Source organism: Dasypus novemcinctus, chromosome 11 (genome assembly GCF_030445035.2).
Source record: "Dasypus novemcinctus isolate mDasNov1 chromosome 11, mDasNov1.1.hap2, whole genome shotgun sequence".
Lineage (NCBI taxonomy): Eukaryota > Metazoa > Chordata > Mammalia > Cingulata > Dasypodidae > Dasypus > Dasypus novemcinctus.
In genome coordinates this window covers 75,397,947-75,420,118 of record NC_080683.1, presented here as the reverse complement: position 1 = coordinate 75,420,118, position 22,172 = coordinate 75,397,947, and the positions used below count along the sequence as shown (strand labels likewise).

At 48.3% G+C, this 22,172-nt stretch overlaps 1 protein-coding gene across 1 annotated transcript in view; it reads left to right on the top strand.

The window, feature by feature from the left end:
* SIM1 (SIM bHLH transcription factor 1) overlaps window positions 1-22,172 on the top strand; it is a 74,711-nt gene that overhangs the window by 5,933 nt on the left and 46,606 nt on the right. The window contains exons 2-8 of the mRNA XM_058307188.1: window positions 4,771-4,853; window positions 8,270-8,363; window positions 8,868-8,972; window positions 9,123-9,208; window positions 10,257-10,456; window positions 10,664-10,770; window positions 11,454-11,601. Of these exons, the coding sequence (XP_058163171.1) occupies window positions 4,771-4,853; window positions 8,270-8,363; window positions 8,868-8,972; window positions 9,123-9,208; window positions 10,257-10,456; window positions 10,664-10,770; window positions 11,454-11,601 (823 nt within the window). The remainder of the gene's footprint in view (window positions 1-4,770; window positions 4,854-8,269; window positions 8,364-8,867; window positions 8,973-9,122; window positions 9,209-10,256; window positions 10,457-10,663; window positions 10,771-11,453; window positions 11,602-22,172) is intronic.

Below are 22,172 nucleotides of genomic sequence, written 5' to 3'. Positions count from 1 at the left end.
GTCAGCCTAGGCGCAGCGACTGTGTCAAAGCTTCCAGCGCGTCTCCCCGCGGGTTGCAGAGCGCCGCGGGAGCAGAGTGTGCGCGCGTCGGTACCCGGGTCCGCGGCCAGCGACTCGACCCGCCTTCGCTCCGGTGGCCGCAGCCCAGGTGCTCCGCCTGCTCGCGGTCTCCCTACAGAGTACTCTGCACTTCCAGGCCGGGCCGCCTCTCTGTCCTGCCGGAGGGCCCGGGGACATCTACGTCCCCCAACCGCAGCCGAGGCCCCTCCGGTGCAGGTCGGCGCCCGCCGCCTCCTGCCGCCTGGGCCACGCCACCCAAAACCGGCCGCCGCCTAAAAAGCTTAAGCCGAGGCCTCGCCTGAGCCGGCTGTTGCGGGAGGGCGGGTTCGGTGCGGTCGTGGGGATCCCGGCCGCCAAGTGGAAGACAAGCTGGATCTGCCTGAGCTAGGGCGCGGGTCACTCGGCTCCGGCTGTTGGGCGGCGCGTCGCCGCGGCCCGGCCGCTCCCGAAGCTTCTGGACGCTTTTCAGCTGCCACGCCAGTGCATGCCTGGCAGCCCCGCGTGCCTTGGTCGCCACGGTCTAGTCTGTACCTGGCGGAGCCCGCCCGCACCAGGCGCCTGCAGTGCTGGTCCTCTGGCTGCGGGCCCGAGCGCCCGCCGCCACCTCGGCCAGCAGGCCCGGGAGCCCAGCCTCGGAGGGAGCAGAGGGAAGGCAACGCCCCCCCTGAACTTCGCTCTCCACCCCAGGTCTACATGAACATTGGTGGGCTTCCCAGGCGCTGCAGCGGGATCTCTGCCCCCACCCCGACCCTGAGCGGCTGGCAGGGGAGGGCAGGACTGCGGTCGGCCCATTGCACACACGGTGGGGACCAGGCTGCTGTGCCGGAGGAGGCCTGGCCTCTTGCGGCCACCGACAGCCTCGGGAGACCGACCACATCCGCCAGGTGGCCGGATAGGACGGTGGCGGGGCGGGTCCCCAGGACACGAGACAGGGGCGGGTGTGTCTAGGTACGTGCGAGAAGCGACCTCTGGCCTAGTGACCGCTGCGCGTTCTTCGCCGCATTCTTCCCAGGAGAGCCCGAGCGCGGCGGCGGCGGGGCCGGGCCCGGGAGGCCCCTTGGCGCCTCGGCCGGGGAAGGCTTGCGCAGTGGGCACTCAGCTAGGGCTGCAGGCCCTGCACAGACGTGGGACTCGGGTTGTTCACCGGTTTACTTCCCTGGGCCAGCCTCTTTCCCACCTCCTCCCGCCCGAGGGAACCCAGGTGGCTGAGCCAAGTCCCCCCGGGACCCAAAGTCTGGAGCGCGGCTTTTCCCGCCACGGGTTGTGGTCCAAGTCAGGACGCAGCTCCGGTGCCCTCCCGGATTGACTAAAATACTGCATATCGCGATCTGTCTGGGAGGCCCAGATTTCCGGCAACCACTAAAGGAGGACACGCTTCTATTGAAATATCGTTTATTTATTTATTTTTAAAATGAACAGCAGAACAAGCTCTTCTCTTTCCCCGCTCTGTCTGAATGAAGAAGACAATGCTGCCTGGTCTGTAATCTATATTTTGTCAAGGGTATGAAATTCATTCCAAAGGAAAAGCTCGATCAATTTATTTTTGCTGCTTGCAATAACACAGCTGGATGATGCTTTGAGCTCACGCTAGACTGGGGCTCATCATTCATTCGCCAAGAACGGGCCTAAATGGTGCCTGTGGGATTAGGTCAATTTTAGTGGATCTACTTCGCCTCATTTGGTTACTAATTGGTTTCTTGTTTTATAAATCGAAATCTCATTTTCAGGAAATTACAAAACCCGTGCAGTCAGTCCATTGAGGTAATCCTTGGGTCAGGGGGTATTTAAATGGAAATGGCTGAACCGCGCACCAAGGGTAAAGCAACAGTGAAACTTCGCCCGGGTTTTCACATGAAATGTGAGCTAGTTCTTTAGATCCATAATAGATACATCCCTTCTAATGCTACTTATGTAAATATGATAAACCAGACTTTAAGGGAAGAGGGGGGCCAGGGAGAAGCAAAATTTATCTGCTAAGGTTAATGTGGCATATCTTGGAATTCTTCCAAAATAGATTATGTTTTCCTTTGTCTTCGGCCACTTTAGCTGGAGAAAATCCTTTTGTCTAAAACCCGATTTAGTTATTGCCTCCCTCACAGAGCCCCTTTTCTCCTTTGCAAACCCGGGTTCCCTCGGCCTCACCGAATTACAAGAGAATCTTTAGATCTTGTTCCCACTGTAATCCCGCCGCAAAGGGAACTGGTTTCCTCCTCATTTTAAACAGACAATCAAAGGATTTGGGAATTTTCTGCGGTAGGTCAAGTGCAGAAACGAAATCTCAGCTTACCCCCTCGCCAACTGAAACTGGGTACGGGAACGCGTTACCCCAGACAGGAGGCAAGAGGGGCCGGGAGAGGGGTCTCCAGCTCTCTCCGGATTCTCCAGAGTGGGGACCCCCGACTGGGGCTTGGGGAGGAGTCCTCGGCACCCCGAAGGGCGAACACAGCCCTGGTAAAGCCCGGCAGGTAGGCGAGGGCAGCCAGTCCCTTATAAAACATTAACCCAGACCCAACCGTGTGATAGAGATTTCCACAGAGAACATAAAGAGAAGGCAGCGCTCTGTGAAAGCAAAAGGTCCCTTAAAAGGTGGAGAGGGATGGGGGAGGGCGAGGGAGGACCCGGTTAACCAGCACCTGGACTGGCTGTTTATTAACCTGCGGGGAAGTCTTATTTTCCCTCGCAGGCGCGTACAAATGAGGCCGCAACCCGAGAAACAAGGCCGGCGCCGCGAGTTCGGACCCAGCTTTTAACCTCGAGCCCCGCCAGCAGCAATTTGCTCCCGGCGTCTTCGGCTACTTTGGGGGGGTGGGTTCGGTAGTTTTAGAATAAAGACGTTTCTTGGTCCCCAGGGCAGGCTCCGTATCCTTCTGGAAACTGCGGGAGACGCGTCCCGAGACACAGTGTGACCTGGGCTCGCTCTAGGCGCCTGGGAGCACCCCGGGCCCCGCCCCCATGAAGCTTTGCGTTTGGGGCCTCGGCTGGGCCCAAGGGCATCCAAGGACCTGTGTGTCACCTGCACCTCGGCTCTCATCGCAGTGCCCTCCCCCGGCGCGGCCGCCCCCGCCAACCCCGCCCGACTTTGTGTGTGTGTGTGTTTGTGGGGGGAGGGGGCATTAAAAAAGAAAGAAAGAAAAAAAAAAGGAACACCCTGTGTGCCACAGAGCAAGGAGAGAGAGCGCTTGGCTGAAACCGGAGGAGCGCAGGGGAAGTAATGAGGCGCAGGAAGGCGAAGGGGTGTGTGCAGGCGGCTGTGGCTGTGGCGGGGTCCCGAAGGACCGCAGGGACCAGGGCAGAGGAGTCCCTCTAGGGAAGGAAACTGGGGCGGGCTAAAGAGGCAGGAGGGGTGGAAGCGCGGGGCGCGGGGGGGGGGGGGGTGCGGACAGAAGTCCGGGCAGAGGCGGGGAGCATCAGTGTTTGCAGAGCAGTGGGGAAATCGTTAGATTTATTTAGATGTGCAAATACCCTGAAAGACCCGATTCGAGCTTAAGGGAGCTCACGGTTACTATTTGCCTGGGTTTTGATCGCTTGCCTGGGAAGGAGCTCTTGGCCGGCACCGCCTAGGAGTCCAACTCCAGGTTTTATTCTGAAAGTTCTGCCCCACCCCCTTATTACCATGGCGTGTTTGTCACTGTGTACTTCATGGTGATTTGCCCCTTAACGCAGAAAATCGCCTTCTGGGGGGAGTCATGTTAAGCCTTGTTTAATGGTGTAAGCATAAAAGCGTTTAAATACCTAGTTAAAATAATTTCAGCAGCAACATTGTTAAAAGATATTACTCATAAATAGTTTAACCTAGGTCCCGGCAAGTTTCTTCTGCGTTACTTTTTTTGCAAACATGTACAACAGCAGATTCCATATCTTTTTTTTTTTTTTTCCCCCAAATGCCATGGTAGTCCTGAGCGTTTTAATTTTTAGGGATCACCGAAGAAATTATTCGTGACAAAACCCTGAAAGATCTTTACGTGATAGCATCGACGAGATAGCATCCACGAGACCCAAAGTAACTCCAGAAAAGCCCATGCGCCCTCGGTTTTTGTTTTGTTTTATTCCTTTCGTGAGGCGGGGGGCTAAGACGAGAGGAGCTGAGGAAGATGGGGAGAAGGATTGCGGAGGAATGCGGTAAACTTCAAACTGGAAGCCAACCGCAAGCAAACGGACCGTTGGGAGGGGGGTTACAGCAGAGGCTGAGGGGAGGGGGACGGCGGGAGGGCCCCGCAGCCAACCAGAAAACCAGCCAAGGTCGGCCAGGGACCGGCGCGCGGGCCCGGGGCCTCCTTTAGGCTTGGGCGCATCTCGGGTTCGTGATAAGGGTGACAGGCAAAACTCCCCCGCAGGCATAGCACAGAACCTACGCGAAAGTTATTGCTAGGGTGCGGTGAGGAGGCCCCGCCAGGCGCCACGCCACTGGCACATGCTGTCCCTAAGCTCGACCTTTCCGGGTCCTGCCAGTGACGCGCTCCGCCAGGGCCCTGTCCTTCCTGAGATCCCCCCGAGGCTCTGGGGCGGGATTCGACGTCTGCTCAGTCCTCTCGGTCGGGCTGAAATGTGCACGTTCCGAATCAAAACTATCCAGGTTTGGTGAGGGAGCCCGGGTGATCGCCAGGGCGTGTGTGTGTGTGTGTGTGTGTGTGTTTGAGAGGGAGAGAGAGGGAGAGAGAATGAATGCCGGCTCAGGATCGCGTCGCTGAGGGTGTTTCTGTGTCTTCGCAGGGCTCGGCGAGGCGTGGGGCCACTCGAGTCGGACCAGCCCTCTGGACAATGTGGGTCGCGAGCTGGGCTCCCACCTGCTTCAGGTACCAGCACCCGCCTCCGGGCCCCACGGGCGATGAGCACCGAGCGCCCGGCGCCTGCGTGGTTCCTTGTTTCCCAGAAAAATAGCTTCTGCCTGAAAACGGCCCTCTCGCAGCCTCCTAAATTAAAATGTTTAGCCTCTTAATCCCGCTTAGTGCAGATGGTAGCCCGCGAGGCTGAGCGGGAGGCAAGGTGACAACGTGGGCAGTGGGGTTGGAAGAGAGCCCGCCAAGGCCCCACCAGGGCGTGTGGACCAAGGGAGAAATGGGGTGCCATGTGCTACGACATGCCTGAGGGAACCCAGGCGCCCTAGGCCAAGCCTCCAGAGCCAGGCGCAGGGCGGCCTGACACACAGGATCGCCACAGGAAATAACGGGCGTGTGATAGAAATGCCGGTTCATTGCTTTAAGCCCCCACATTCCCGACCCAGCTGCGCCAGCAGCTTGTCTCATCTCCTCCCGGTAGTTCCCGGGTCGCTCCTCCCCCTGCAGGAGCTCTCACCCAGCTCTGGCCTGCACAGACCCTCCGGCACGCCATCCCCACCCTCAGGTAGCAAGTTTAACCAAAGTGAGGTGACTTTCCGCCTTATTTGCAGTGCATGCCGTTTTAAATTGCCAGTTGCCCGCTTAAGGTGCAGTGCAAATATTTAAAACAGTGAACTCCCTGGTAGCATTTTTAGGCTTGTCCCCCACCCTGCATCCTCTTTATTATTCCTCAAGTCCACCAAGAGCTCCTCACACGGGAGTCCCTCAAATCTAAGGGACAGCTGGGGAACTGAGCAGGCTCTCCCCCTGAGCCAGGATGAGGGGCCTGCGGCATCCCGGGTCAGGAGCGCCACAGCTCCTACTGCCCCACCAAGACCCTGCCTGTCCTTACCTCAAAGTTATCCAGAAAGGAGATGTCCCTCTCTCCTCTCATGGCCACCTTCCACCAGAGGTTCCTTTTCTCCCCTCCCCATCCTTCCAAATCCCCAGTTAATTTCCCTGAGCAATCTAAACAAAAGATCAAAATTGGTAACAATCCCTCATCTCTTCTAGCTCTTACAATCTTCTTCACCACAAACTTCCTGCAGGACTTGCTTACACTCCCAATTCCTTTACTTTGCCTCCCATTCACTCCCATTCCCCAACTCCAGTTTGGCCTCTCTTCTACCCATTCACCTACTCTGTGCTCCTCACTGGTCCACCACAATTCCATGGTTAAATCAGCAAGTTCATTCTACCTGACCTTGTTCATTTCACAAATACATGAGGGTCAGCTTTGGGCCAGGCAGAAAACCCTGCCCTTATACAGTTTACATTCTATGGAGAGCAGGCTCAAGAATCCACAGAAGTGCTTGCCATAGTGTGTCCAGTGGTGTAGATGCTAGGGAGGAAAACAGAAGAGAGAAGGAGGAGAGCTGTGTTGAGTGGTCTGTGAAGGTTTCACTGAGAAGGTGATGGTTGAACAAGGAGGTAACTCTGCTGACTGCTCCTCTTTAATATTCTTGTCCCCCACCCTTGGTTTCTAAATAGCACCATTTCCCCCAGATTTTTCTCCTTCCTCTCCACTGCTTCCTCTTTGATTTTCTCACTGCTGCTGGCTGACCTGTAGATGCGTGAGTTTCCCCCAGTGTTTCAGCTCTCTTTCTCCACCCCCCCAAGAACTTTATTTATTTCTCCAACCCCCTTGTTGTTTGCACTTGCTGTGTCCGTTTGTCTTTAGGAGGCGCCAGTAACTGAACTCAGGACCTCTGATGTGGGAGGGACGCTCCTAATCGCTAAGCCACCTCCACTCCCTGCTTTGTTGTGTCTTTCATTATGTTATTCCTCCTGTGTTTCTCATTGTGTCATTTTACCATGCCTGCCCATCACATAAGCTTGCTGTCTTCTCTAGGAAGCACCAGGAACCTCTGCTCCTTGCTTTGTTGTGTCTCTCATGTTTTTCTTCTTGTGTCTCTTGTCGTGTCATCTTATTGTGTCAGCTTGCCATGCCTGCCTGTTGAGCCAGCTTGCTGTCTTCTTTAGGAGGCACTGGGAACCGAACCACAGACCTCCCATGTGGTAGGCAGGAGCTCAGTCGCTTAAGCCACATCTGCTTCCCTCCAGCTCTCTTTCTCCTCACATCTCCAAGGTCTCCTGGGAGATCTCACTCAACACTACCACCTCAACTCTCTTCCCCACATGCGCATGATGCCAGTGGGTATCTACAGTCTAGGCCCCTCTCTCGAGCTTCAGACCTTTATTTCCTACTGCCAGTTGGACACCTCCAAAGGGAAATCCGCACACACCCTAAAGTTAGCATCTCCAAGACAAGAATCCATTATCACTATCTCTCAGACTCCTCCTCATACAAAATCTCACCATGTATCCCTAAAATTTCAACCTTTGTTAATGATATCCTCTGCTCAATGTCCCTCCTGAAGCCATGAAGTCACCTTCCACTTCTCTTTCTGCCGCCAAATAGCATGCATTGCACAGTCAGAACTGTTTTCAAATTAGACTTCTCCCCTCCCCATCCCCTTTGGGACCACAAAGTTGAGGCTGAAGCCTCTGTGCTGCAGCCATCCCACTCTGATTTCATCCCCACTCCTTTCTCCTTTGGCCATTGTCCACAATCTGATAGGAAACAAAACCACATTTAAGCATGCTAGTCCCCTGCTTAAAAACCTCTGCTGGAACCCCGATGTCTATAGGAGCTACTCCAAATTCCTCACGCTAGCATTTCAAACTCTCCAAATTTTAGCCCCAGGATACTTTCTCAGTCTCATCTTTGGTACATCAAATCCAGAATACACCAGACCCTCCCTTCCCTTACGCCCTACCTTTTGTCTATGCTGTTTCTTCTACCTACAAGCTTTTCCTCTTTTTTCCAGTCCAAGCTTCCTCTTCATGGCTCTGCGCAAACATTAGCTCTTCTAAGGTCTCTTTAATTCTCTCTCAGGTCTCTAGCCATTAGGCCACTGAGCCCTCACTGCACTGTGTGTGCATTCAGCTGTGTGGTCATTATATCTGTCTTCATGCTTATGCCTCCACTTCTTGGACCAAGAAGGGGGTGGTGAAAGTCTAAGAGTTTCCCTCATTGAGAACCTGTCAGTTTGATGCATTTATGTAAACACACATACACAGTAGAACACTCCTCTACAGACTTGATGCCCATAAAGCCTGCCATCTCCTAAATCCCATTCTCTCACACTCTATCCAGAACCACTGGTCACCTACTGTCTGCTTCCAAACTTTTCAGACTGTTAATTCTTCCAGTGCCTGCTGTGTGTCCCAGATGATTACAAGTTTGGAATGAACAAAAGGGGAGACCATGTGGTTGGCATTCTATGCCCTGTTTCCTGCTAGCCTCTCTTCGCTCCTTCTCCCCGCCCCCCTCCCCATTTCACCAATATGGCTCAGAGGACTCCCCATTCACCCTGTTTCTGCCTCTCCAGACCCTGGATGGCTTCATTTTCGTGGTGGCCCCAGATGGGAAGATCATGTACATCTCAGAGACAGCCTCGGTGCACTTGGGTCTTTCTCAGGTAGGTAGAAGGTCTGTACTTCTGCCTGCATTATTTTCAGCTAGAGCTGGAGGCAGGAAGTGGAGGCGGCTTCCCCTAGAACTTTCACATCTGCAGTTCTGGGGTAAGAAACAATTCAGGATGGCTCAGTCTAAAGTGGGCCTGGAAGTCCCCCTTCCTCGATGTCCCTTATCCTTTAGCTTCCAACCAGGCCCAAATTATGGCTACTTAATTTGAGCTCTTCCATTATGACAGGCACCTGAGAGGCGCTTACATAAATTATCTCATGACATCTTACCCGAACACTACCTGGGAGCTGTCATCATTGTCTTCATCACTGCTCCTCCTCCTCCTCCTATATTCATAGAAAAGGAAACTGAAGATTAGTTGGCGATAGGTAGCAAGTGGCGGAACTGATTTAGAACTCAGGGCTGACTGCAGAATTCTGGCTCTGATCCCCATAGTCCTGCAGATCCCATGGTTCAAGCTACCATTACGGGAACGGTGACAACCTCCTCTTTACAGGTAGAGCTGACCGGGAACAGCATTTACGAATACATCCACCCGGCTGACCACGACGAGATGACGGCGGTGCTCACGGCGCACCAGCCCTACCATTCTCACTTCGTGCAGGGTAAGGGCAGGCACGTGTTCGCGACACTCGGGTCCGCGGGTCCACCACAGTCCGCTCGTGGCTTCTCCCCTATTAGCCGTCGCGGGCACAGCAGAGCCTCACCGCACGTCGGCCTCACGCCCTGAGCCTCTCTCCGCGTCTCTCCCCCAGAGTACGAGATCGAGCGATCCTTTTTCTTGAGGATGAAGTGCGTCTTGGCCAAGAGGAACGCGGGCCTCACCTGTGGAGGATACAAGGTGCGTGGCTAAGCCAGAAGCTCGACGTCGCCTGGCGGCGGCGGTGTCAACAACCAAGGGTAGGCGGGGCGTGCAAGGCGCGGGGTGCGCGCGGGGTGCGCGCGGGGTGCGCGCGACTGACAGGCTGCCCCCGAGAGCCCCCCGCACGTGTCGTGGGTCACTGAATTTTTTTTTTTTTAGATTTATTTTTTATTTATTTAATTCCCCTCCCCTCCCCCCGTTGTCTGTTTTCTGTGTCTTTTTGCTGCGTCTTGTTTCTTTGTCCGCTTCTGTTGTCGTCAGCGGCAGGGGAAGTGTGGGCGGCGCCATTCCTCGGCAGGCTGCTCCCTCCTTCCCGCTGGGCGGCTCTCCTTATGGGTGCACTCCTTGCGCGTGGGCCTCCCCTACGCGGGGGACACCCCTGTGTAGCACGGCACTCCTTGCGCATCAGCACTGCCCATGGGCCAGCTCCACACGGGTCAAAGAGGCCCGGGGCTTTAACCGCGGGCCTCCCATGTGGTAGATGGTCGCCCTAACCACTGGGCCAAAGTCCGTTTCCCTTGGGTCACTGAATTTTGCGAGCACCTGGAACCTAAGCTTCACGATTGGTCTGAGTCAGTCAGGATACGGGCCGGCCTCCGGGGCTCTTCACCCATGGGTGGGCTCCAGGGGTATGTAAAGCGTCTGAAATGATCGATAACTTCTGTGGATTCCTGATTTCTACTCATAGCGTCAGATTCTGACCTCCCAAAGTGGTTAACAACCAACGTTTTGTCAAGTTTAATGTGATTAAACAGCGTTAGAATGCAGGTTCCAGGGCCCCGTCTCGCGATGGGGCTGCAGTAGGGTTGGTGGGGCCCAGGTCCCTGCGTTTTCACAAGCCCGCAGATGAGTCCAGTGCGGCGGGAGCGTCATCCGCTGAGGCAACTCGGAGCACCAGAGACTGAACTCTTCAGTGCGAGGGCGTGGCCCACACTGTGGCAGAGGACCATGCTCCAACCCCCGCCCCCTTTTTGGGGGGAGTTGCCTGGCTGTGGCTGAGTATGCCCTTCCCACCCCTCCCCCTCAGGTCATTCACTGCAGCGGCTACCTGAAGATCCGCCAGTATAGCCTGGACATGTCCCCTTTCGACGGCTGCTACCAGAACGTAGGGTTGGTGGCTGTGGGGCACTCGCTGCCTCCCAGCGCTGTCACGGAGATAAAGCTGCACAGCAACATGTTCATGTTCCGCGCCAGCCTGGACATGAAACTCATCTTCCTGGACTCCAGGTGGGCGGACAGGGAGGGAAAGGGCCAGGGAGGGAAGGAGGCCCTGCTCGGTGAGGGAGCGCTCCCCCTGACCTTAGAGGTCTTTTCGCAGTTAGGACACGGACCCGGCCTTGCATAGTGAGGGCGGGGCGCCCAGGTCTTAGACGCCTGTCCCGGCGGGGTGGGGTGCCCCTCACCCCGACTCATCCCAGCGATTGCTCTCCGCAGGGTGGCGGAGCTGACCGGGTATGAGCCGCAGGACCTCATTGAGAAGACGTTGTACCATCACGTACACGGCTGTGACACTTTCCACCTGCGCTGCGCCCACCACCTGCGTAAGGCGCCGCCCTGCCGCGCGCGATCAGCCCTGGCGCTTCCGGGGCTGGGAGTTGCGAGTTCAGACCACGAGAAGCAGATGGGTGGGAACCCTGGGGCGAGGAACGGAAATAAGAGGTCGGCGAGGGGCTGCTCGACACTGGGCTGCGCCTTGATTCTGGAACACCCTCAGGCCACACGCTCCGGCAGAGGGGGCGTTTCTGGACCTTACTGGTCTTAATGCTTCTATTGATGCGCTTCTCCTCCTGCAAACCTCACTAAAGATGCAAACAAAGCTGAAGATAGTCCACCTCGCCCATGCGCCTTGGCTCTCCTCCGCTTTTGCTATATAGCTTTGCTTGGAGTGTAATTTCCAGGGGCAGAGAACGTGAGTCCGGAGTTATGCTGCTCAGAGCCTTCCTTCTGTAGTTAAAGCAGATCTGGGAAAATCCCACACCTTTAAGTGCTCTCTCTTTTGCCAGTGGTGAAACTATTGACTCAGCTAGGGACCACCCTCCTAGCGCCCCTCTAAGAATGTCCAGAGGACTCGATGCAAATTAACAGGATACTCCTTGGGGAAGCTCCCTGTTGTCTTTCCCCACTCCCTGGCGAGGTTATTAGGACCCCAGGCCCTCCGTCATCGCCTGGGGTTGCATTTGGGCCCGGCTCATTTCCCGCGCTCTGCCTTCTCTCTGTCCATCAGTGCTGGTGAAGGGGCAGGTGACCACCAAGTACTACAGGTTCCTGGCAAAGCACGGAGGCTGGGTATGGGTTCAGAGCTACGCGACCATCGTGCACAACAGCCGCTCGTCCAGGCCACACTGCATCGTCAGCGTCAACTACGTCCTCACGTGAGTGCATGCCTGGGACGCCCTGCGCCGGCTCCCGCAACTCGCGCCCCTGTGAGGGTGCGGGCGCGGGCCCTCGGGGTCAGAGCAGGCGGGGTTCAAGGGACGCGGGGGCGCGCCCGAAGGTCCCTGCGCTGCGAGGCGGCGAGGCAGCCCGGGCACTTTCCTCTTCCTAAAGAGGTTTCCTTCGTTATTTTCTTGAGAAAGATTTAGGAGGTATTCTGTTCACAGTCCATATTTGCTTCCTACTCTCCCTCCTTTTAAGCGGACTCTGCATTAAATAAAACTTAATACGGCAGAAAGAAAAAAAAAAAAAAAAAGGAAAGGGTCCGACGTACGGAGCCATTTATGGTTAGCAAACAGGACATCTGTTTCACTTTTTGAAATCTGGAGTTTGAAGTTCTTAATTTTAACCAGAGTCTCCAATCAAAGTTAAGAGTTCTGAGAGAAAGAGGTTCTTTCCCAGAACCACAAAGAGGGTTTAAGTGACCAGGAGGGTCTGACTTTAGCCCCCAGAAAGCAAAGGGATCCGAGCTAATGCTGCGATCTCGGCCTTGGCCGGTGCGCACGCACTCCTCGTTGTGCGCCACTTGGCGGTGTGAAGAGCGAGGCTTGCGGGGCCACCTGCGGGCGCGGCTGACTGGGTAGCTGCGGCGACCGCGTTTGAGCCTTATTATTTCTGGAAACAATAATCATTTCTGGTTGCCGGTGTGGCCCTAAAGGCTGATCACGTGGCCTCGTGTGTGACTGGCGTAGAAAGCACGTTCTGTGTAATGCCTGTGAAAGTCGAATTGCTTGGGGTTTAAGGCTTTATGAAGAACCCTTTTGTGTGCGCAGTTGCCGTTTTTATACAGGTTGAAGTTCTTATGATTTTAGGGGATCTCAGGAGTTATTTACTTTGGAATTTTTCACACACCAGGTACTTAGTAGAAATGTTATTTTGACATTAGGAAGTTGGTTAAGGGGTGCTATTTGGAAGCAGACTCTGTTGTAGGTGATGTAGATTCATTTCAAGTTGTTCTAAATTGCCAAATTAAAACTGTAGTGGTTGGAAATATTATGCCTGGCAATAAGGCTGTTTACTCTAAGCCTGTTAAATAAAATATATTTCAATAGACTTAGAAAAATGGAGTTGGTTTAGATGAAGATTCAGTATTCAGGAGTAATAGCTGGCTATTATGAAAGTTTTTATTTCTCTCATTTTAGCAAACAGTGCTAAAGAAAATGCTATTAGGTTTTTTTTTTTTTTTTTTTTTTGTAACAGCAAGAGGCTGTGGATTTTAATACAGAGCAGAAAACATATCAATGTTTTGGGTCTTATGAAACCAAGCCATCTATTTTGTGAATGTAGTTTTTCATATATTAAAATAAATATAAGAGAAAATAGCAAAGCATAACTCACAAAATAAGGCACTCTGAGATGCAGAAGTATTAAAAGGTGAAAAATTATGTCTGCTTACCATGGAAAGGAAATGGATATTCTTTAAGAAGGTGCTTTGTATGTCTGAGACATCATAAGCATTATACATACACTCTGTTCTCTGGTGTGTGCCTGTGGTTCGTAATCATTTTTTATCAAACAGCAGGGTATATAGTCACACAAACCCATATAAATGATCAGAATGCAAGTTAGACCTCCCAATGGGTTAACTTAATTTATGTTGGAGTCAATTTGAAATATTCTGTTTTGTTTCCCAGGGAATAGGTATTCTTTGTTGTTGTTTTTTTCTGTTGACTCTGTCATTTTCCACTTTGTACTCTTTTTCAGTGCCATAGAATTAGACTACCAACTTTACTTCAGATTAAAAAGATGTAATGAGGATGAAGAAATGATTTATAAAGGGAAAAATAGCATAGCACACATTTTCCTGAATGCTTTATACCTCCAAATGAAAAGAGAAATAAACACACAGAAGCATGTATACACAAGCACACAAGAAGAAAAGCTGAAATTGATTATCCTTTTATGAGTCAGCAGCTCCAATTCTTTACAGAAAAAGTCTTAGGATAATTTTTATAGCTGCAAATGTGGAAACTGCCTTAGATGAAATGTCATCAAGTGGCTCTGTGTGTGTTGACAGGATTTTCATAATGAACAGGTTGCAGTTTGTTTGCTGTGTATAGCACACATCTGGCTGGAAGTTACTAATTTACATTGTCTTAGCAAATTAAATAGATGGCTATTGATTCTCAGTAGTAGTGCTGAACTACCACATGCATTTGTTGTCAGGGCAAGTTCTCTACGATGCCTGAGAATGATAAGTAAATTCCTTTCAAATACACCACCTCAAACAATGAACTTAAAACCACAACCCCTAAATAATTTGACATGCCAGTTGTTTTCCAAATTTAAACAGTTTAATAGCATACATTTTGAAGGGATTCTCATGTAAACAAAGGAGAGGCAACCGTAAATAAGCATAGGTCAAATGAAGGTGTGACGTTTTGGTGGAAGCTACAATCATAAGCTCATTTAAAAAATTTCCTGATGTTAAATTTATTGTTGAAGTTAAAATATGCCTAGGAAAATCAGTTGTTATTATCTAACAAAAGCAATGATGATCAGGAATGTTTGGTAACTTTGTTTTAGTAAGGAGCTTGCAGCAGTGCAGATAGCAAGACTGGGGGCGATGGTAGTGTATGGTATCATGCTTTTACTGGCTCTTGTATGACCACCATGTATTGTGAAAATCTGAAGAGAATGAGAAGACAGTATAATGAAAATTTTAAAATTCTCGTAGCTTCTTTGTATCCCTGGGATTTAATAATTCTATATAGCTCTTCCTTAGAACTAAAAAAAAAATTACTAACAAGGTCATGACTTTCTATAAAACACACATACCCTTCTAGCTTGATTTTCTACATTTAAAGTCTTTCTTTCTTTCTTTCTTTTCTTTTCTTCTTTTCTCTTTTCTTTTCTTTTCCTTCACAGATTTTGAATACCCACAGGCTTTGAAATAAATGTTAGTACAGCAAGCCCTGCTATCTGATTATTTTCAAGAGGGGATAGATGAATGGAACTAGTGAATGTTGAGGAAAGTCCACAAAAGTGTGGAGAGTAAAAGAAAAGTTTATTGTGTTAAAGACCTAAGTGATTTTCTCAAGTTCATATTTCCTTGAGTTTAATTAGCAGTACTGATTATTCATACCCACTCCATATGGAAAACATTTGCACTTAATGTGAAGAAAATTGAAAATGTGGAACACCCAATAAACTATGAAAAGTAATTTCTAGGAAAATGATGAGTCTTTGTTCCCTTTAAGTTTTTAGACTTCATACGTTTTAAAAATAAGAAATATTCTGCCATTTTCAAGGATAAAGATATTTTGTCTATTTTGTTCTTCAAAGTTAAACCTATGAAGGGGGAAAACCTATTTTAAAATATTTTAAAACATAAACATATTTCAAACATGCGGAAAATGGAAAGAATAGCACAGTGAATATCCATTAATACATCATCTAGATTCAACAACTGTTAACATTTTGCCATATTTGCTTTATGTCTCTTTCTACCTGTATGCATCTGTATATATGGATATTTTTTCCCAACTGAATCATTTCAAAATAAGCTGCAGACGTGACATTTTATCCTTAAGTAGCATTCAACCACATAACCACTGTACCACTTACAATGGCACATTTAAACTGTTCAAAATTACTATGCACAGAAGCTTGCAAAGATATAGATGAGATCTAGTTTATTAACGCCATTAAAAACAGTCTCCCACTAATATTCATCAAGTACTCACTGATGTATGATCCTAAACCAGGCAAGGCTATAAATGATATTTTGTGCAGGACCTCCTATAGGATGTAGTTGCAAATGTTAGTGAATTTTAAACTAGATTTCTAATGAGAATTGTAAGTTAATGCAATTCTGACATTGTAACTAAGGTGTCACCAATTTAGGAAGCTGCCTCCAGGTTGCTATTTCACAAGTGTGTGCAGCTATTGACATTTCAGTGGCTAAAATTTACCAGTGCTATCTTATTAATCACATTCAATTTAAAATATGTCATTTTCTCCCATGGGTCTCACTAGAATATTTTCATTACGTAAGAAAAAATATGGCCTGCAAATATTTTTTTTTTTTTACTGAATTGCTTGCCCTTGGATTACACAGATACATGGTTGCTATTGCTATTTATTTTATTTCTGCAACCTGATTTAACATTTTATTATTTTGTTAAACTAAACGTCAGTAGATTGGCAAGCTCTGTCATCCTTTTTGTCGGACGTGGCGCAAATAACCTCCCAGGGCCAGCAGGGTATTTCCGACATGTTTGTGTCTGTGTACGTGTGAAGGTACTGACCCTCCTTTTCAGTTTTTGAGAGAGTATAGAGGAGACTGGTTGGCTGTTGCCAGGGAACTCTGTTCACTAATGGAGAACTTTCCAGCCTGCTCTGGGCAGGTGGGTCATCCACTGCTTCTCCCTCCCCAACCATCTCTTGCCTCCACTCCTTCCTCTGTGGTTGCCCTGTCCTGGAGGGCATCAACCCATGGAACCTCTTCTTCAGTTCCTGGGCAGAGGCCAGTTGGTGTGCACTAAGTGACCAGCCTGACTGCTCCCTTATGGCTTTCTCATAGCCCAGCATTTAGGAGGAAGGAGTTCTAATTTTTGAGTCACGTTTTTGAAAAACATGGATCATTGCCTTAATTAACTCAGGACATCATCCAGATAATTGTGAATAGATGCACATATTCAAATGAGGTTTTTCTTGAGCTCCAGAGAAGCATGCTGTTCTCTCTTGATTTAGTCTACCAATGCGGAGAACACTTTTATGTTTGTTAAAAGAGTGTGTATGTGTGTGTAATAGGAGGGGTTATGGTTACGCATATCTTGATAAGTTATTAAAAGACTGTTACTGCTTTCCCTTCATCCAGTGCTTCCCTCCCTGCTCTCTGTTCTCACTGGCTTATGACAGGTGATTAGATGAACAGGTGGTAATGAAAAAGCCATTTGTGTTGATGGGCTGTTTGCTTAAACCATCATGCAAACCAAATGATTGGTTAGAGGTTAGATGGAACTTGGACAGACCAGAGTGCCTATCAGTGGAGAAATTTAAAATTCTGCCTGCCTGAAGGGTTGATGTCCCTTCACTCCCTTTCCCCTGCCCTAGGCATTCCAAGGTCCAGGGAACTGGTGGGGGTGATTCAAAGTGATGGCAGATACATGGTGAGAGGGATGATTTTGTCAGGTGTTGGCAATGTTGGGGGTCACACTGAGCATAGGCCATCTGTTTACCATTTGTGACTTTTACTCCAGGAAATGATATTGCAGTAGGGGATTTTGTTATTTATAAATAGCCAAAATAACCTATGAAGGAAAGGCATGGACCTTATTGTTAGATGAACCTGGGATTCAATCATGGCTCTGCTGCATGAGAGTTGTGAGACCTTGAGCAAGTCTCCCTTCGGCCCTCTGCTTCCCCATCTGTGAAATGGGGACATCTGTATGCATCTTATAGGGATTAGGGATGATGTATATATAGAGATTAACGCAGTGCCTGGAAGAAAGCGGGTGCTCAAATTATCTTAGTTGTCTTTACTAGATTTTGCCAATTATGAGACGTCAGCTGAAATACTTCAGTTAGGGAATTGAATAATTCTTTAACTTAAATTTCTAAATCCTCAAATCCACAAATTTAGGTGTTTATTTTCTCCCCTCTTCCCAGCCTCTCCCCGGAACCCTTCCAGGCATTGTGCAATTCTTGTGTGGTGGTCTCTACAATTCAGTGAGGTTCACCCTGTTTTTCATTGTGTGCTGTGAAAGGAGCAGAGGTGTCTGCTGCAGGGAGAGTAAGCTAGCATTTGCCAAGTGCCTTCTCTGTGTCAGGTGTGGAGGACGGTGCTTTTCCTATGTTACTTTCCTGGAAAAAAGGAGGTTTTAAGAAAATGATCTTTTAGCAGATCTCAAAGGTTAATTCTATTAGAACCAATGTTCTGTCAGCTTAGATCAGTTGTTATGTTTTAAAGTGGATAAAACACTGGCATCTTCGATGATGTTCAGTAAAGCCTTCTGTTTATTCCTTGTTGTCCTGCATGGAATAGTGTGGCTACATCACTAGTGACTCACAGAGTGTGGTGGATGACATTTATTGCATGAATAAATGAAGCAGAAGTCTTGGCATCTCTTGAGGAGTTCACTGTTCACTTGCTAACAAAGAAGACTTCCACTTAAATATTTAAGAACTAAGATAGCTCCTTTTGTAACAATCTAGTATACATGTGCTATTTGCTGAGGGTACAGAATACATAGGAGCTCAAACTGTGGGTGTAGCTATCATGAAATGGGTGGGATTTTTAAGGGGTTGAAGTAGAAGGAGGGTCATTTGAGGTAGGCTGGGAACCTACCTACGTTTGTCACATTGTTTTTTTCCAGGTAAATACTCTCTGTAATGCAATTAATATTCTTCTTCAAATTAGATTCAAATGGTGATTGCCTTACCGCTACTGTAAAAGCTAGGGTTTCTTTCCTTCCTTACCTTCTTTACTCTGAACGTTTTGTTGGATTGAGCAGGTTCCATGAGAACTGGAAACTGTTTTTCCAAAGCCCTTGCCTTTTCCAAAATCAGTACTAGTATATCTTAAACGTGTTCACCAGACTTTAGTAATAAATATGTTTTTAGCATATAGGCCCAGAACACAGTTTTATAAGTTTTTAGAGATATCAATATTCCTGAATTGAATGTAAATCTTATTGTTATAACTTTACTGTGCTACCATATGAATAATGGTTGTGTTTTAAAAATTATTTGCAGAAGGCAAATGTGAAGTATATTTTAGGACTACAAACACCGGCAGTTTGGAAGAGCCGGTGGGGCAAAGTCCATATATGGCTTATGGATGGTTCCAGATTTGGAGGAGTGTGGGAGGCGGGGAGCGGTCTCCCCACTGTTGTGTTTGCAGTTACGGTGCTGCTGCTGTTTGAGTATGATGAGCCTAACCCTGGGCTTCTTTGTTAGATGTTTCAAACCCTGAGAAACACAGGGATGCCTTCTGAGGTATTTTAAAAGTGTGTTATGGAAGGAGATATAAGTAAATTTTATTACGCAGCTTAGCGTATTAGTTAAGAGCTTGGGCTCTGGAGTCTGTTGCCTGCTGGAGAGGTCAGGTGACTTACTCAGCACAACCCAGCTAGTGAGTATCCTCACCCTGGGCCGAGACTCCATGCCCAAAGCTTTCCTCTTCGGCATGCTCTCTTTTGTCCGGTAATGTTGTACTAGAGTGCATCATAGGAAATTGCCATTTTCGTACATTGAAACAGCCCATTACTGGCAATTTCCTATGATTTCACCAGATAGGAAGCAATTTAAGATGTTTTGCAGCGACTGTGCAAAGTTCTCTGAATAGTTTTTGTCCTTGTTTGAAGTAGGGTCTCCACAAAGTGATGCAATTGCTTCACAGTTTGGTGTGCTTCCAATAGTCACTGCTGAGCAACATTTTCACCTCCCAGGCCTGACACTATTTTCTCCCTTTCACCAGTTAAAAATGGTCCTGATTTTTAAAAAAACAAAATAACAATAGATTAAGTGTCACCCATGGAAGGTTATTTTATTTAGAGTATCTGATACGTTACCAGGATTTAAATGGAAGCTGCTGCCTTTTCTAAAAAGGACATTTTCCTTTGATTGATTGCTAAATGGATAGAGCCTGTGAAAGGATCTTTTTTTTCCCCAGGATTTCTTGTTTAAACAGAATTTCTTGTATCCACATCAGTAAAGCCGTGCTAATATGGGCTGCTGGCCAGATTGGGGAAATAGCCTCATTACACTGAACTGGATGTCATAATGGTGCCCATTAAGGTGGGATTCTCTCCGTGTTTGTACTTTTAAACCCAAATCCCTTGCCACTTTTTACTTCTCTCTGAGAATAGCAGCATTCTCTGGTAATGCAATCTTAGAGTGTGTTGTCTCTCTCCTCTGCCCCCTCCTCCTCCTGAAAACCATTATAAAAATAGAATCCTTGGTGCTGAGCATTCATGGTTAGTTGCTTGCTGCTCCTCTTGAGCCATTCATTTTACTTGCTGTGCTCGTGATGACTGTTATGTATTCTGGTAGCTGAAGGTAAGAAACCCATGAGATTTGCTTCTTTCAACACCCCTATTAATTGATATTGGTGTCCAAATATACAACAGGAAAAGAGCAGCTTTCCCCTGAACTAACCAAGTGCAACATGAGGTTTTCCATTTTAATTTTTATAAGCTGTTAAGAGACTAATAGTGTTGGAAGTCACAGCATTTATATTAGCTGTTGAAATCTTACCACAGGCCTAGCAAAGTGAAGTATTTGTTGTGCTGGATTTTGGTAATGGACCCCTGCAGGGTTACAGCTCAGGAATGCTGGAAGTATCCAGCCCACAAAGGGGAGGGCAGAGCAGTGTCAATTTCATTCCACCAATTAGAGTAGTTAAAGAAATAGCAAAGTGCAGGGTAGTGTTTTATTGTGAGGGCTAATTGAAATCCAGGGGAAAATATTTAGAGACACTACATGCATTTCACATTAAAATCTCTTTTTTGTTTGTGTCTCTTCTCATTTGACTCAATGGGATCTTCATTATAAACAAATTTCTATCATTAGTATCAGCTTAATTTCTGTTGCTGTAATTAAGGGGATGGTAAGAAATGTTTTAGAGTGGGGTTCTCTCTACGGCAAGCTGGGGATGGTTCCTTCACTCTGTAGATATTTCCTGAGTGCCTACTATGTGTCATGCTCTATGGGAGGACTGCGGTGATTGAAACCAAGTCCCTACTTTAATGGAGCGTAAATTTTAGTGGGAAGAAACAGATGGGACTTATAAACAAATGTGCCAGAAAGTGACTGGGGAGAAAAATTGAGCAGGATAAGGAGATGGGGTGGTCGGGAAAGGCCTTTCTGAAAACGCCTGAATGAAGCCAGACTGAGACCTGTAGCCCAAGCATTTCTGACATAGGGAGGCAAAGGCCAAGTCTATGAGGTGGAAACCAGTTTGGCACGTTGAGGAACTGAGAAGGTCAGGTCACTGTGGCTGGAACACGAGTAAGGGGAAGAGTGGAAGGAGGGGATGTTAGGAGGACAGGAAGTCAGATCCTGTTGGGTCTTGAAGGCTTTGAGAAACCATTGGAGATTTCTGAGCATGCATGTGGTGTCACCTAATTTAAGCAATACAAAGATGACTGGCTGGTGTGGAGAATAGGCTTTGGGGAGGAGGCAGGGTGCAGTGAGGGAGACCAGTTGGGAAGTTTTGTCATTACGTAGGTGGGGGTTGATGGTGGCTTGTAGGAGGGAGGTAGTGGTGAAGGAATGAGAAGGAGTCAGACCCAGAATATGTTTCGAAGGTAGACCTGGGGTTTGCAGATGGATTGGATGGTTGAGCAACCGAGAGTAGTTAGGCTCGGTTTGTAGCTTAAGCAACATGGGTGAATGGTGGGGAGGAGCAGGTTTGTAGGGAGGAGCAGCTGTCAAGGATTGTTAAGGACATGCTCAGCTCCAGATGTCTGTCCTTCATCAGAGTGGAGAAGTCAGGTAGGCAGTTGGACCTGGGAATATGCGGAATGGAGAGATCTGGGCTAGGGACTGGATTTCATCAGCATGTGGATTAAAGCCAGGGGAGTGGATGAAACCACTGGAGGGTGGGTGTTAACAGAGAAGCAGATTTAAGACTAATTCTTCTGGTTCGGCTCTCTCAGGTTTTCAGGTCTGCAGGCATAGGAGATGCCTGTAAGGAGGCTGAGAGAAAGCAGTCAGGACGGGTGGGGAAGGGTATGGTTTGGTAAAAGGTCTGCAGTGGCACCAGCCCTTCGGGAAACCACGAAGCCTGGTTACTCTTTAGAACTTCCATTCCCTTTCCAGTGTGTTTTTTTTCTATCTTCTCTGTGGTCCCCTTTCATCTGTTTCCTTTAATTTTTCTCATTCCTGATAAAATCTGATCTAGAAAAGTCTTTCTCAACATGTGGTTCTCTGACTGGCAGCATCAGCACCACTTGGGAGCTTGTTAGAAATGCCAGTTTTTGGACCCCGCCATAGACCTACAATTGAGAAACTATAGGGGGTAGAGCTCAGCAAGCTGTGTTTTAACAAATTCTTCAAATACATCTAATGCATGCTGAAATTTGAGAACCATTATTCTAGAGAAATAATTAATAAACTGATTCAATGAAAGAAAACAAATGAGGTTCATACTGTTTTCCCTTTTACGGCTATCTGCCCAACACCAAAGAAATAAATTTCTAATGGTGAGTTTACTCACCATTACTACTGAGCAGATTACTACTGAGACATCTTTTTGGGGGACGAGGAACCTTCCAAAACCCCAAAAAATCATAAAAAGAGGCAGCTATCTATTTTATCTTTGATAAGGGTCCCCATTGAAATTACATAGTCTGCATTGTCTTATACAAGCTCTCTGACTCCAAATACAGAGGCAATGAAATTTTTGTCCATTTTTAGTGGGCAATCCAAAAATACCTAAAAACCCTTTAGATCTTATGTTGCTTAAATACAACTTATCTACCAGGCAATTTTCAACAATGTGTGAATAATGAGGCAAATGATGAGGATGATGATGATAGAACATTTGTCAAATTATTGTGGA